The sequence below is a fragment of the Malurus melanocephalus genome, unplaced genomic scaffold (genome assembly GCF_030028575.1).
Source record: "Malurus melanocephalus ecotype Western Australia unplaced genomic scaffold, MMel_1.1 scaffold_450, whole genome shotgun sequence".
In the NCBI taxonomy this organism is placed as follows: Eukaryota; Metazoa; Chordata; class Aves; order Passeriformes; family Maluridae; genus Malurus; species Malurus melanocephalus.
Genome location: NW_026623682.1, coordinates 130,841 through 145,561, shown reverse-complemented (window position 1 = coordinate 145,561; position 14,721 = coordinate 130,841). Strand labels below are relative to the sequence as shown.

At 45.1% G+C, this 14,721-nt stretch overlaps 1 protein-coding gene across 2 annotated transcripts in view; it reads right to left on the bottom strand.

Annotated features, from left to right (window-relative positions):
- Window positions 1-1,908: 1,908 nt before the first annotated feature.
- The window catches only part of WNK2 (WNK lysine deficient protein kinase 2), a 111,323-nt gene continuing 98,510 nt past the window's right edge, over window positions 1,909-14,721 (bottom strand). Inside the window, exons 26-28 of one of the 2 annotated variants that reach the window (XM_057380370.1) lie at window positions 14,394-14,438; window positions 12,634-12,887; window positions 1,909-4,153 (exon numbers count right to left, since the gene is read on the bottom strand). In XM_057380370.1, the coding sequence (XP_057236353.1) occupies window positions 3,803-4,153; window positions 12,634-12,887; window positions 14,394-14,438 (650 nt within the window). In that variant the 3' untranslated portion in view covers window positions 1,909-3,802. The remainder of the gene's footprint in view (window positions 4,154-12,633; window positions 12,888-14,393; window positions 14,439-14,721) is intronic. The other variant, XM_057380371.1, reaches the window with a different exon arrangement.

The window sequence follows — 14,721 nt, the reverse complement described above, 5'->3', positions numbered from 1 at the left end:
TCTGCTCCCATCCCCTGTAATGGGCAGGGACACCTTCCATGATCCCAGGTTGCTCCAAGCTCCATCCAACCTGGCCTTGGACACTGCCAGGGACGGGGCAGCTACAGCTTCTCTGGGCAATCCTTCCCTTTAAATGAAGTTTTTCAAGATTTTTTTTCTTTTTTAAAGGAATTTAAAAAATATTCCCTTTTGAAAGTTGTGGAATGGAGACCAGAGTTAAATCTGCAAACACACTGAAAGTGTCAATGCTGCATCACTATTTTGAGTGATATCTTTGCCAGACAGGTTTAACCCAGATTTGCAAAAGAGCCTTAAACCACACCAGTTGTTCTCCCTGCCATCTCCAGTGCCCAGCTTTGCATCCCTGTGACAGATTAGCAGTGTTGGTGGAARCAGCTCCTCTCCATGCCAGTCTCACTCCAAGCAATCTGGGACTGCAGTGGGAAAGCAGGATTTGGTTGTGCATTAAGATACTCCATCACGATGYAAGGCAATCAGAAAGCCAAATAAATGGCACACAGGCAAACTGTAACTACCTTCCCAACTTCCCAAACTGAAAAGTCCACAAGTTTACCATTACTGAGTGCGTGACTTGGAAGGTTAAAATAYCCTTTAAAGATTTGTATTAAATTTGTGTTACTGAAAGAACATTGAATTGAAAGTCGGGGGATCTGTGGATTCCCTCATTGAAATCTGGTATTTAAAGCTGAGCATCTGTGCTGACTTCCCACACATCCTTRCAGCACAAGGCTGGGAATGCTGGGTGATGGCAGAGCTACAGGACATGCAGGCCTGGAACCAGCAAGGCTAGGAATTCTACCAGCAGGTTTGACCCATTTGCTGCACACTGAAGCAATATTCAGAGTTAGGAATAAAATTAGTTCAGTTCTAGGATCTGTGGGGGATCTTTTTGGCTACAGTTTTCCCATTCTGATGGTGCAGCACAGACTGCTCAGGTCCTTCCCATCCTTGGCTCACCTTTTGCTCAAGAAGTTGCTCCACTTACTTAATCTCATGTAATTTGCTTAATTGCCACTGAGGTCAAAGCATCTGTGACACAATCCTCACAACAGAGGGCAAAAAAGCAGGGCTTGAAGTGAACAACCAAAAGAGCTGCAGCAAAGAGGGCCATCAGGAAATTAAAAATCACAAATACAGCAATGCCAGCAACACATTCTGAGCTACTGCCTGGCCCCGGAGAAAGAGGCAGGTGCACACCCACCAAGGATCTGGCAGCTGCACCCATCTTTGCCCCCCAACCCCCGCCCCTGCTGGGGAATGCAGCCATGCAGTGCAGCCACCGGCGGGGCAGTGGCACCAGTGCAGAGCACGGACATCCCAAGGCACACAGCACACACAGCAAAGCACACAGACACACATGCAGCAGCGTCACACCTGCACACTCTCCATTTCTCCTGCAGCCTAACACAACCATGCTGACTTCCAAGAGGGTGCTGGCAACAGCCCTGAGTTTCCTCACACTTAAACGATGCCAGGAACCCTCAGAAGGGCTTCCCTAGTGCTCTGCAGCTCAGGAGACACAGAGTTCACGGGCCCCTTTCCCACCTAGCAAACTCAGCATCCTCCCGTGCACCAGCAGCAGCACGGAGGGAACACCAGCTCGCAGGAACTCAGCCAAGGCTCCAGCCTGGTCGGTGCTGCAGCAGCTCAGCACTGGCACAGCACCCGCTGGGGCTCGGGGCACAGTGCCTGGCCAGSTACCAGCACCCCTGGAGCACCCCTGCCCTCTGACAAGTGCACAGGGCTCAGCTGTGGGGAGGATCCCAGAACTGGTGGAGCTACCACACCTCCTGCTGCTACACAATCAAGGGACAAGAATGAATCTGGAAAACAAATGCAGAATTACCTGGAACGGCTGGGAAATGACACAGTTCTACGTTTCAGAAAAACACTGGGTTTTTCACACCATTTTCAAGCACAAAATGTTTATTTTTCTTTTGAATCTATACAATTTCTTGGGGCTTTTAGTGCCACTGACTTTGTCAGTATACAAGGAATGGACTATACAGGCAGTAGCGACGTAACTGTAGGATTCAGTGCGAGCCAAAGGGAACCCGATGTGAGAACRTATTTTCCATGTTTGCTCATGAAGCATACAGACATGAATCTAAAAAACCCAAACAAATTAAAGATACATGGTACAGAGAACAGAAATCTCTTACTACAGTAAGTATTTTGCCCAGGCAGAAGACTCTGCATAATTTCTATAAAATTCAATTCTAACTGAATTGATGGAATAATATATTCAAAGGGTACAAACAAAATAATTTAGACAGGTATAATGCTCAAAGTACAACAGAGCTATACAATTCACAGCTTGGCAGCACAGGACGGCTCTGCCCTTCAGGATATAAAACGTGGTGGAGGCGCCTTTGGGTGTGGCCACGCTCCACGTCCTGTGCCTGTAATGCTGCCCATAGCACTCTGGGAGGGAAGGAGACTTACCATAAGCAAAMCAGCTTTAGTGGTTACCTTGTGCCTTTAGACTGAGGTGCAGGTGGAGACTCAATGCACAGTAAAATGGGCAAAAAGCAACTTTCAAGGAGMGAGGTGTCCATGCCACCTGGAGCGCAAACTTTGGTAAAAATAAAATTAAATAAATAAACAAACAAACAAATAAATAAATAATTCCAAACAAAAGGTGGTGAGACTCCAAACCTGAAGTGTCAGATATGAAAAAGAACAGCTTCACATTTTTATTCTGTTTTAGCATGAACACTGCTGGCACACCAGGGATCAAACATCACCCTCAATCTCAGTGGCCCGACCAGAGCCAGAACTCGTGTGCGTGCCCTGCTCACACAGGTCTCACAGCCACCTGGAGACACATTCTCCTGTGATCAAGAGTTCTATTAGATTTCTTCATTTATGGAACATGCATGAACTTGTAATTTAACTAAATTATAAAAGCCCAGATAGGGAAATGAAATCAAATCCAACGTGCTGCTGACCCAGAGGAAAACAGAATTTGCTGCCTGTTACAGAATAAAGTTGCCATCTACAATGATTTTACCACAGGCTGAGGAGGAGAACAGATTGCACTGCCTGAAGCTATTCCCTGTCCTTGTATACACTTCCTTGGATCACTCTGTAAAAGCTCCTGCGTTACAATGTGCACTTCACTACTCCTTGTACAAACACCAACAATTTTACGATCAGTGTGTCAAACAAACATGTCAAACAAACCTCACCTCACAATTCTCATTTTTAAAAGCCTCAGAAATGAAAATTCAACCTGTGAATAAAAACAAAAGCATTTACAGCAGAATGAAGCTGATGAGGAACCTGCGATATCTTTGCAAATAAAAATAACTTCAACTCGCGATGGATTGTAAATAAAATACACCTTTCAAATAATTGTACATCTCTTTCCAGCTGGGACTGGAAAGCTGAGATTCAAGGCACTGAACTCCTGGAGGGTTAGTACAATTTCTAATTATCAATTCAAGTACATTGACATTAAGGATCGCAAGTCTGAAACACAACACAAGGAATAAAGTGTCTTCAGCAATGGAAAGAAGCAGATATTGCCGTAAGGACCAACGCTCGGGTGTGGAGCCGCCTGATAGTGCTTGCTGCTGCAGGGCATGGCTGTGCCCGGGACCCGCCTCACCCCGCACGGATCTACAGAGCAAACAGCACTTKGACAGCGTCAGCATCACCGGGACCTGCGGCAGCGTCACCCACAGCGCGCTCACTCACAGCAAGGCGACGCACCCACTGACAGGGTCACCCATGTCAAGGTGACCCCTGGCAGGATGCCCAGGGCAAGGCACCGGCGCTAGGTCATGCGCAGCCGCGGGCCGGGCGGCCGAGTGGCCGGGCGCTGCAGCGGCACCGGGTACATCCGCAGGCAGCTCCTGCCCAGAGGCGAGAAGCGCACGATGCCGGGAGCTCGGACCAGCCCCGGCTGTGCCACCGGCCCCGGCCACGGCACTCCATACACGGGCGAAGGGAAAACTGCTCCGTACTGACAGAGAGGCATCACATATGGTGTCACCGCGCCCGCCAGGGCGGGCCCTGGCAGAGGCACTGGCAGGGATGGTGCAGCTCCAGGAGCTAATCCCGTGGGCAYGGGGCAAGCCACCGGAACGGCGCACTTGCTCCCCAGTCCTGTCCTTACTGAATTTACCTACAAAAAGAGAAATACAAGAAGTGTCGCTACTGGGCACTGCTCTCCCTGTGCCAGCGGCACCCCGGCCCAATGCTGGGCTCCGGGCAGCAGGGGCACAGGCACAGGGGTGTCATGGTGTCCTTGGTGGTTTTCCTTTGGGTTCATTCCTTTTTTCCTTTTGTATTTTTGTTGGGGGGTTGGGTTGGGTTTCTTTTGTTTGTTTTGTTTTTTGGGGTTTTATTAAAGACAAGAGTATTTGGAAATTAATAGAAAAGGTTGATATGAGGCAGAGAAGAAAGTTCTTTAAGAAGACAGGAAGCATCACTAAACAAATGAAAATGAACACCCTAACAAACCTCGCATGTCAAAAGGAACTAAAATATCTGTTATCTTATGCATAAAAGTCAATAAACTTTATTAAATGCAGAATTAACCCAAATCCCAAACTCTTGAAGCAAGCCTCAAAAGAGATTAAAAAATTCTAGTCCTTATTTCTGTAAAAAATTGTTTCATCTGGCCCTGGGGAACTGAGGGTGGTGAGGGTGGAAGGGATCTCTTGCAGTGGCTCAGTGCCCTGTGCCAGTGGTGGCTGTGCCCAGATGAGGCAAAATGAGCAAGGACAAAGCAGTGCTGCTCTGCCTCGGGGGCTGCCAGGACCACYTCCAGTTGTTTTTCTAGAATTCCATTAATAGACACTTCAATTATTCAGTTTTTCCATGTGAGGGGCAGAGAAAGAGTTCTTGTCTCTCAATATGGGATGGCAGAGCTTCCCAAATTACACACTCTATCMTGCATAATGCCATGAGAACTTCTGCTACCCCAAACATCTGCAGCATTTCATTCATTTTTCATGTCACAGAATTTACARCTCCACCATGCCAGCACCTATTTGCTGCATAAGGAAAAAACAGTGTTATTTAATTCTGGGAATCTCCCAACAATGTGGTATTTCACATTCAATTGATAACATTGGTATGAAGGTGAAATTTCAGCACAAAAAAAAAGAATATATGCATAAGGCTGCATAGGACACTTAYTCCATGTTTCTGATTCTAATATCTCTTCTCAATTAACAATAAAATTGGCACTGTTCCCCTGGGATGTCCTGCTTTGGAGCATTAACCTCTGTTCCACGGGCAGTTTTAGAAAAACACGGGACTATTTGATATCCTCCTTCACTTCCCTTTCTCCTTTCTCACCTGAAACCTGAATCTGATGGTGAACGTTGAACTGAAAGAGATGTTTCAGTATCATGATTTTAACACCAGTAATGCATAAAAACCCACCAAAATCAACAGAAACCAAAGAACAAGAAACAGAGGAACCAAGGACATGTTTTTAAGACCTCCAGACTTCTATAAGCTGTTATTAGATTCTTGTTTTAGCACCCTCAAAATGATAGTTTTCGCCAAACTAAGCACCTATGAGGAATGCCAACAGCTGCCTATGAAAATACAGCATCTTGGACAGTGCTCTCAGGCATGTGTGGCACTGTTCAGGTGTCCCGTGTAGAAGCTGGATGCCATGATCCATGATTTCAATCCAGGACATTCTGTGGTTCTATGACAGCATTTCCTACACTAGCATTAGATTATTCAGTGCCACTGAAAATGTGAGGTGACATTTTTGCCCTTTTCAYAAATTCAAAAGCTTATTTTCAGCTCTTTTAATGCACTGAGAAATTTGACTCATCCCAGTTCTGAACTTTTAACGTCTCAGCTCAATTCCTGAGCAAAGCAGCAGCTGCATTTAATGCTACCTATGTGTGACCAGGGATAGAACTGTGTCATGCGCCAAAACCAACATTACACACATGCATTGAACCTGATAATGTCGTGACAAACACACCTTAATGACTTCAGTTTGCTTCCTCTACCTTCATCCCATGCTCCAAGTGAGCTAAACACAGACTTCAAGAGCCACAGCACCTGGCTCTTGCATCTTCCCCTAGGTAGGAGACTCTTGGTTATGTCCTTTTTTTAACCACCACCTCTTACCCAGTTCTGATGACTCAGCACTGATGGAGGCCCACACAGCCTATTCCTGCATGGAGGTGCAGACTAAAACATCACAATTAACAAGTGCCAGGAAAGCAGCCTCAAACTGTGGATTTCCCAGCTCCAGGAAAGCCATGAGACTGCAAGTCCCYTTGCTCATCCAGTTGCAAGGGAAGCAGAGGGCCATTCAGGTGGTGATGAATGAGGTGTGTCCATCACCCTCGCTGGGGTGACAGCAGAGCTGTGCACAGGCATTGCTCAGCCAGGCTGGGTCACAGAGCACTCGGAGCTGTGCCTGTGGTCAGGGGCTCACTTGAGCACGAGCGCGGCGCCTGCGGGGCCGAAAGCCCCAGCGTGGCTGTGAGCCCCTGTCCTGTGCTCCTGACACCCGTGCACCAGCCAGCTCCAGGCTGAAGGGACACCCACAGCTCCAGCCAGGCACCCACAGCTCCCTGCTGGCCCAAGGGACCTCTCCTTGGCCAACACCTTGGCATTTCGGCAACTTTGTCTGAGGCTGCCCAGGTCAGCGGTGGAGTCACCATCCCTCACGGATTTCACGGATTTCAGATGTGTGGATGTGGCACTGGGGACACAGGCTAGCCGTGGCCTTTTCTGCTGGGGAATGGTTGCACTCGGTGGTCTAAGAGGGCTTTTCCAACCTAAATGGGTCTGCAGATCTGTGAACAGTGTCAGTTCTGGCACAATCTGTTGCCTTTAAAATGTGCACCAGCTACAGCTGTTGTATCCTGGTAGTGCAAAGGCTGCAGCYTCCAGTGCACCAGCTGGGCTTTCCCCACAGCATGAAGATGTGACTGTGACTGGTTTCTTTCCAAACAAAGTTATCTTGGAAATGGAAAACAAGCAGTACAATACTAGAACCTGACATCAGCTCAAGTAACTCATGCTGAGAGACCACGGAAACAGAATATTCCTTACAGTCACAYGGGACAAGTGTTTGGGGATTATTGAAAACACAAGCATCTGCCTGCAGGAGGATAAAGTACAACTGGTCTTTTCCCTTTCTGATTCAGCTTTAGACACTGCAAAACCAATAATGAGAAATGACACTGATTCCATGGCTTGGCCAACCATGAAAGGCACTTCATTTTTAATATYACAATATTAATTTCCTCCTGTTTGTTCTGGTGCCTGTCTAGGCCTAGCAGTCTCAGCTGCTCTGGCCTTAAGGAGGCTGATAAAGCAGCCTCAAAACTAATGAATTTAACAAATGCACTGCAAAATATACATCTGTCATCACCATGTARACTCTGTCTGCCGGAGATATTTAATAGAGATATTTCTGTTGGGTTTTTTTTTTTGGTTTTTTTTCCCCACAGAAGACTGGGTTGACATCCTAAAATCATAGAATAAATCACAGAATGGTTTGATTTGGAGGGGACCTTAAAGCTCATCCCGTTCCAGCCCCTATAATGGGCAGGGACACCTTCCACTGTCCCAGGGTGCTCCAAGCCCTGCCCARCCTGGCCTTGGACACTGCCAGGRATCCAGGGGCAGMCACAGCTGCTCTGGGAACCTGTGCCAGCGCTTCAGCACTCTCACAGCCAAGAATTTTTTTCCAATATCCCATCTAACCCTGCCCTCTGGCAATAGGAAGCCCCTGATTCTGTCACTTTGGGGCTTTGTCCAAAGACCCTCTCCCACTCTCTGGGAGTACCTTTAGGCACTGGAAGGGCTTCCCTGGTCTCCCTGAAGTCTTCTTCAGGCTCAATAATGGCAGCTTTCATCCTGATCAACAGCAGAGGTGCTTTAACCCTCATACCATCTCCCTGGCTTCCTYTGGACTCATTCCAAGTCCTCCCAGTGCTGAGGACCCCAGAGCTGCAGGCAGTGTGAGTACTCAGACTGAGGCAGGGGTCTCAGGAGGGCAGGGTGCCATATATTAGGCAGGAAGGGAAGCTCCTACCCTGCCCTTGCCCTCTCCATCTCCATTAGGTTCTTCTGTGGAAGCAATAACCCCACTGTGTGCCAACAGAAGGACCATCACCCACTGTCCTCACAGCTCTGCTCGAGCACCTCCTCCCCTACACTCACCCAGCTCTCCCTGTACTGACAAAGCTCTGCTCTGAGCACCTGCATGTGTCCCTTCTGGTACCAGCCCCTGATCGCCCCACACCTGCCTTCTCCTGACAGCCTCCTTCATGGCTGCTCATTCCCCTTCCCCCAAATAATCACACAAACTCATTTAGAAAACAAAAATAATACATACACAGAGAAGAATATGTAAGACAACACTGGCAAAAATGAAAAAAACGTCATAAGACAGAGACTAAGGTAGCTCAAATACCCCAAATAGGTTCTTTGGACTTGCTTTAATTCTCTGCCTTTTTCTTGTGCTTTTCCAGGCACACTCCRAAGTGCCACCTCAGTGACACAGCTCCAGCACAGTCAAGCCTTGGGTATGACTTACCACCGTCATAAATACTCCTGGGTTTATATTACAACAGAGGAAAACAGGTAATTCTGCTGTGAAAGCTGACCATAACTATCACAACCCATCTGGAAAGGCAGGATTTAGACGATTTTCCTTTTGCTGGCTACCCCATTAGTATCAGTGTTTTCCTTCTGTATGGACCAGCTACTGCTGAAATGAAACTGAGCTGCAGGGCAGAGTCAGAGCTGGCTGCCAGCCCAAGCAGGCAAGGATGCTAACCCAGCTCTTTTATCACTTCTGCCCAGTTTGCTGAAACCCCAAAGCTATCAGGCACTCCTGAGGTTATGTGTGCGTGCTTTTCCAATTCCCTGGAGAACCATTCTGCCACTTAAACCAAGGCAGTGTTGAATAGTTTCAAACACAGATTCATTTTTTATTATTTTCCCAATCCAACAGAGAGGGMAGACACTGTGAAGGTGCTATGGCTATGCTAGGGTGTTTTGGCATCGTGGCCATGCCCAGCACAGCCACTCCTGGCAGCTCACCCTGGCCCCCGAGTCAGGAGATGCCAGCAGAGTTTCAGATGCCACTGCTTTTGGCTGCCCAAGTCCCCTGTGACACAGACCTGTGTGTWCCCAGAAACAACCTCACTATGCACTGGGAACATCTTTAAGCTTTTTCTGGGTAATGTTTTTTTCTTTCAAAGCCATGGAGCTACATAACAGCATAGAGAGTTAAAAGCATTTTTGTCCAAGGCCCTCATTCTTAGGCATCTCCAAATAGTGCCTTTAAGTATTCAATATTCAGTATTCTTTGCACAGAAGGCAGCTCACATTCCTAAGTGTATTCCTTGACTAATGCTAACCAAAATTACCCGCAAAAAAGGATTATTTCATCATATCTTCAYACAAATCACAGAGAGAGAAATCACTATTATCAGGCAATTTGACCTCTGTTCTTCCTAATATCTCCTACTGCATTTCAAATTAATGCTGATACTACATTTCCATGCTTCATTAAACCATCTGAAAAGGAACATTTCAGTACTCCCATGGCACAACTGGAGGGAGGCTCCTCTCCCTTTGAAAGGTTCCCCCCAAATTTCTAATATGATCAAAGAGGATTTGCAGCCAAATGGACTGGTAACTTCCATAGAAGCAAAGCAGAATATAAAGTTTTCCTTTGAATCCCAAATTATATTATTGCTGCCTAGATTTCTGATGACAGAAGATTAAAAGAAAACCATTCACTCTTATTAAACAAACACACTACCAGTTTCTCTTCTATTTCCAGCCTTAAAAAGTAACCTTCACTTAGTCAAAAAATAATATTTTGTATTCACAACATACAACTTGCTGTGGCTGGTGGTAGAAGGAATCTCAAGTAACTCAGGAAAGTAARTCGTCTGGTTCCAGAGGGAAAGAGAAGATTTCAAGTCAGCCACACAACAGCTCTGCATATTCATAACAGTGGCTGAACAGTAAGAGAAAAYTTTAAAGTGAAAAACGTATTTTTCTATTTAGAAGTATAGTTAACTTTTTTTTTTCATTTTGTAATGYATTTTTCATTGTGGGACAATACTCTTCACTCCTACTCCTGTATGAAAACTCCTCAGGGAGGTGTTTCTCTTTACAATAACCCCCAGAGACAACATAGAAGTGAAGGTACAAATCCTGCCACCCCCAGCCCCTCATTTCTGACCATCACATGGGACCAACGACAGTTTTTCCCAAAACCAAGCCCATCAGAGACAACTCACCCTAACAGCTCCATACTAATTTATTCCAGTAAAAAAAACAAACAAAAACACAGAAGGCATAAGAAACACCTTGTTTCCTACTTATCCAGCCTTTATTTCCGATGTAAAACCTTATTATAACATCCTCTGATGGGCTGGAAATCCGCTTAGTGCTCCTTATTCTTTTCTTGCAAAGGCATTTTTGATCAAAASAGGTGACAAAAGACGGTGTTATCAGATGAACTGAAGAAGTACAGCCCGAGCTTCACATTATCTCTCTTGGAAAGCTATTTTCTCCATCCTTTATGTGATTTCCCAAGTTCTTTTTGTCTTTTCAGGTGACTCAGCTGTGATTCAGCACAGGTGTAACATCTACCTGTGGAGCTCATCCCTCCAACCACTGACACACAGGTCACTTGTCCACACCACGAGTCCTCTCATGTTGTTCCCTTCCTCCTCTGTTGGCCATTTCTCTCCCAACACCATGCAGCCCTATTCTCCCACAACTTAAATTTCTCCTTTAGGGTGAAATTCAAAGGGTACCAGCAGCWGAACGATGCTTAACTCCCAAACCAAAGTCTTCTATATCATACCTACTGCCCTGTTTTCTGCCCCCTGCAGCATCCTGTGCCATCTTCATGACCAAAACACTCAACAAAATGCACACCAGGAATGTTTGCCATTTGCCTTTGCATCTCTGCTGCGGCCATCACAGTCATGAGGACTTCATGTCCCAAACCACCCCAAGTCTCACCCACCCCAGGGCTCCAACTGATGCCTCTCCTCCAAGCAACATGGAATKATGTGACATGGAGAGCAGGGAATCCCAGCCCTTCCATGCTCTCGGTAAATTGACTGCAAAAAACTTCAGTCAGCTCTCTTGATTCCCTGGAATATAATCCATTCCAACTGTCATGGTTGAGAAAGACAAAAACCCTCTAAGATCAGTGTACTGAGAYTGGGACATTTCTACTGCTCTCACAGTGGTACTCTGCCTTCTCCACAGGCTTTGAGAGAGAAACACCAAGACTGCAGGAAGTAAAATCAACCCTAAACTGATATTAACAGGTGATTTAAATAAGTAAAATAACCACTTGTTTCTCCAGAGATACAGGTGTGCAAAACATCCACGTCAAATACTTGAAAGTTCTGCAGAGGTCTCAGGGAAAGATATCAAAATGCTGTAAAAAGCACATCAAAACAAAGTAATAAGTGACTTAACAGAATAAACTCTGTGCCCTCACCACCACTATGGAAATCTTCAATTTGGGTTTACTAGCACTGACTTATTTTATAAGAACTATTAGAGTTTTAATAGACATTGCTTACTCTCAAGCTTATTAAAACCATTACTGTGTGAAAGGATTATTTACGTACTCAGGAATCAGCAGGTATCAAAGCAGAGGCACAAGTGGGGTTCCTGCTTTGGTACACCCCACTTCACCAATACCTACAGAGCTACCACTGCTACAAGGTTTTTTCCTTTCTACATGCCAAAAAGGCAATGGTTTCCTATCCAGATCTATTTCTCTTGCTTTGAAGGGATGACAAAACAGCTCATCTCAYTGCTATTTTCCTCTATTTAGGCTCAATTTTCAATCTTGCAAGAAAATGAAYCCAGCAACAATGATTAGTCAAAGAATCTCCAATTGTGAGAAGAAATCTGGAAACCCAGACCAGGGTGGGACAAGATGGTAAACTGGAATCCTGGATGTGTGCTCATTCCTTTTTGTGCCTGCCTCTGTAGCACCCCTCAACCACAACAGCAGCACTGGACGCAGACACAGATGCACCTTGCAATGGCTTTGTCCTGCTGCTGCAAACACCAAGGGAYGAATGGGGATGTTCCCAATTCCCTGTTTGTTGTAGGATACTGTGGCAGCATTTCTGAGGATGGATTTGTCCAGATGCCCTGTACAACAAGCAAGGGTCTGCACACCCCAAGCTGTCCCCTCTCATAGCACTCACTCCAATTCCACTTAAACAACAGCTCGCAAACGCTGAGCCACCAGCCCCTGTTCTAAGGAAGGTTAAAATTAAACATGAAAAAGAAAACCTTAGGAACAGTTGAAACTGAAGTTGAGCAACAGATGGTAACGATAGAAGTATTGCTGTGTATCGCTGTTAATAAGCAGTTTGRAGTTTAAAAATATATATTTTTATGTATATTGCTGCCCACATATCCCTTAAGATTATTCCAAAGGACAATTTTTTTTAAAAAAATTGTTTTAGTACTGAATGAAAAGAGCTGGACACTTATAGAAAGCATTTATCTGGAGTAATTTTAGTCTATGTCCTCCTCCACATCTGAGTTCTGCAAAGGCTGTCAGACACATAGCAAAAGGTATGTCCTTCAAGGAGGGCCACTTACTCCACAKGTCTCATTCTGCGTTTGCATGGGGTTAGCCTTTGGCTCCATGTCTTGCCTTTTTTGGTTCTGCTTCAGTTGGTTTAAAGAAGGTTTTGTCTGTGCAGCTCCAACAGTTTTGCTCGTCCACTGGTCCACCAGCTTGTGCAGGTCATCTGTGAACGTCCCTTTCTTGTTGTTACTGTTGTTGGCCTGAACCTGCAGCGTCGACTGTGGGAGGGGCTCAGGACACGTCACCAGGCTGTTGGTTGAGGATCCTGAAAACCACATACACAGAGTTGAGATGGTGTCTCTGTCTCACTTCTGCACCTCAACCCCCTTCTCACCCACTGCCACTCAAATGGTGGCTTCTCAGACTCCCAACCCTCCCCCTCCTGGCTGCAGAACACCTTTGCTTAAAGAAATGGTCCAAGTCCAATGGGTTTCTATTTTCTATCACAACATKTTACCCTGGCCACTAACTTGTCTTGGGTGAAATTTACAGGAAAAGAAGCCAGGAATGCAGCCCAGTAATGCTGACATCCCAAGGCATACATCTCATCAGAGATTACCATGAGAAAGTGGGAGGTGAGATGGATTGCTAACACTGCAAGCATTTATAAAATGAATTTACCATTTAATTCACTTGCATAAGTTTACTGCCCTCCTGGAAAAATGTCATTGTCATGGAGGTTACAGGCAGGGCTGGCTCCTGCGCCTCAAAGGCTCYGGGAATCCAGCACTTCTCTCAATGATGTCAGGACCATTTATTTGGCTATTTGCATGTATTTGGGGAAAAAAAACCATACCACGACCATGAAAGTATAAAAGAGAGGGGAGAGAGGATGKAGTGTGTGCGGAGGTGTGACTGAGAAAAAGAGAGAGAACTTTTGGTATAGATAAAAGCAGTCAGGAAAGAGTATTGACAAAGATTTAACTTTGTAAGTTAACTTTTTTTTTTTCTAGAAGAACAAGGAAAAACAATTTTCTGTCCTTTTTCTGCATTAATGACCACAAGTCTGACATAGTAAGGTCAGCAGGGGACTGGAACTGAAGGAATCTGAATCTGACTTAAGTAGAAAATGTAAAGTAACTTTTCAGCTAAGGTAGGCTTAAGATTGGAAATAGAGACCATCTCTCCAAGCAAAAAGTTCATAAAACTGTAGTAAAAATTWTTATATAAGCAAACATGAACATTGAGTCTTTTCTCTGTTAATCAGTTACCAGCCAATGAAACCGAGTACACTAATTAGTCCTACAATTATATAAAATACATTGATAACCTTTAAATGATCATGCATTCAACCTGCAACATCACTTCTAAGTGAATACTGCTCAATTCCTTTTCCTTTACTCGGGATATAAGTGAGAAAAGTAAGGCTTTTGAGAGGAAAGCTCTTCAATTGGTGTTAATTATTTCATGCAGCTCAAGGGGCTGGGATAGTTTTAGGCTATCAATTCCTCCAGCAGAGAACTGCAGTCATATAAAGGTGTGTATTTCAGAGAGACAGTTTCAGACAGGACTCAGTTTCCTGGCTGCATGCGTGCACGGTCTCACAMACACACAATGACACGACTGTCTTGTAGCATGCAAGGTTCCCATGACATCACAGCACATGCATTAGTCCCAAAGTATCACAATTTATACAGTCTAGTTCCATGTAAGTGCATCAGCTCTAGTTATTAAACAACTAGCTTTTAGTAAAAAAAAAAAATAATAAAGAAAAGCCAAGAACATCCCATGCCATGAAGGAAATACTGAGAAACAAAAATGGGATAGTTACTACTACTGTGATCTTTGCCTAGACATAGTCGTTTCAAGGTGGACCCTACAAGGTAAAACAATACAAGACACACAGAATTAGGTAAGACTAAACACAACAAATYGGACGGACAAGCTTCTGTATTTTAAGCAATCAAAAAGTAGTTATTATGCAAGAAAGGACAGACAAAGTCAGCAGTTCAGGTGAGTAAAGGAAGCCTAAATAACTGGACAGCTCAAACCTTTCTTAATGTGCAGCCATTCAAAAGCTTTGGAAAGTACCACAGCATGCCAAAAGCAAGGGTTCATTTCTTTTAAAGATGCATTTGTTTGGAGTTTGTTTTTTGTTT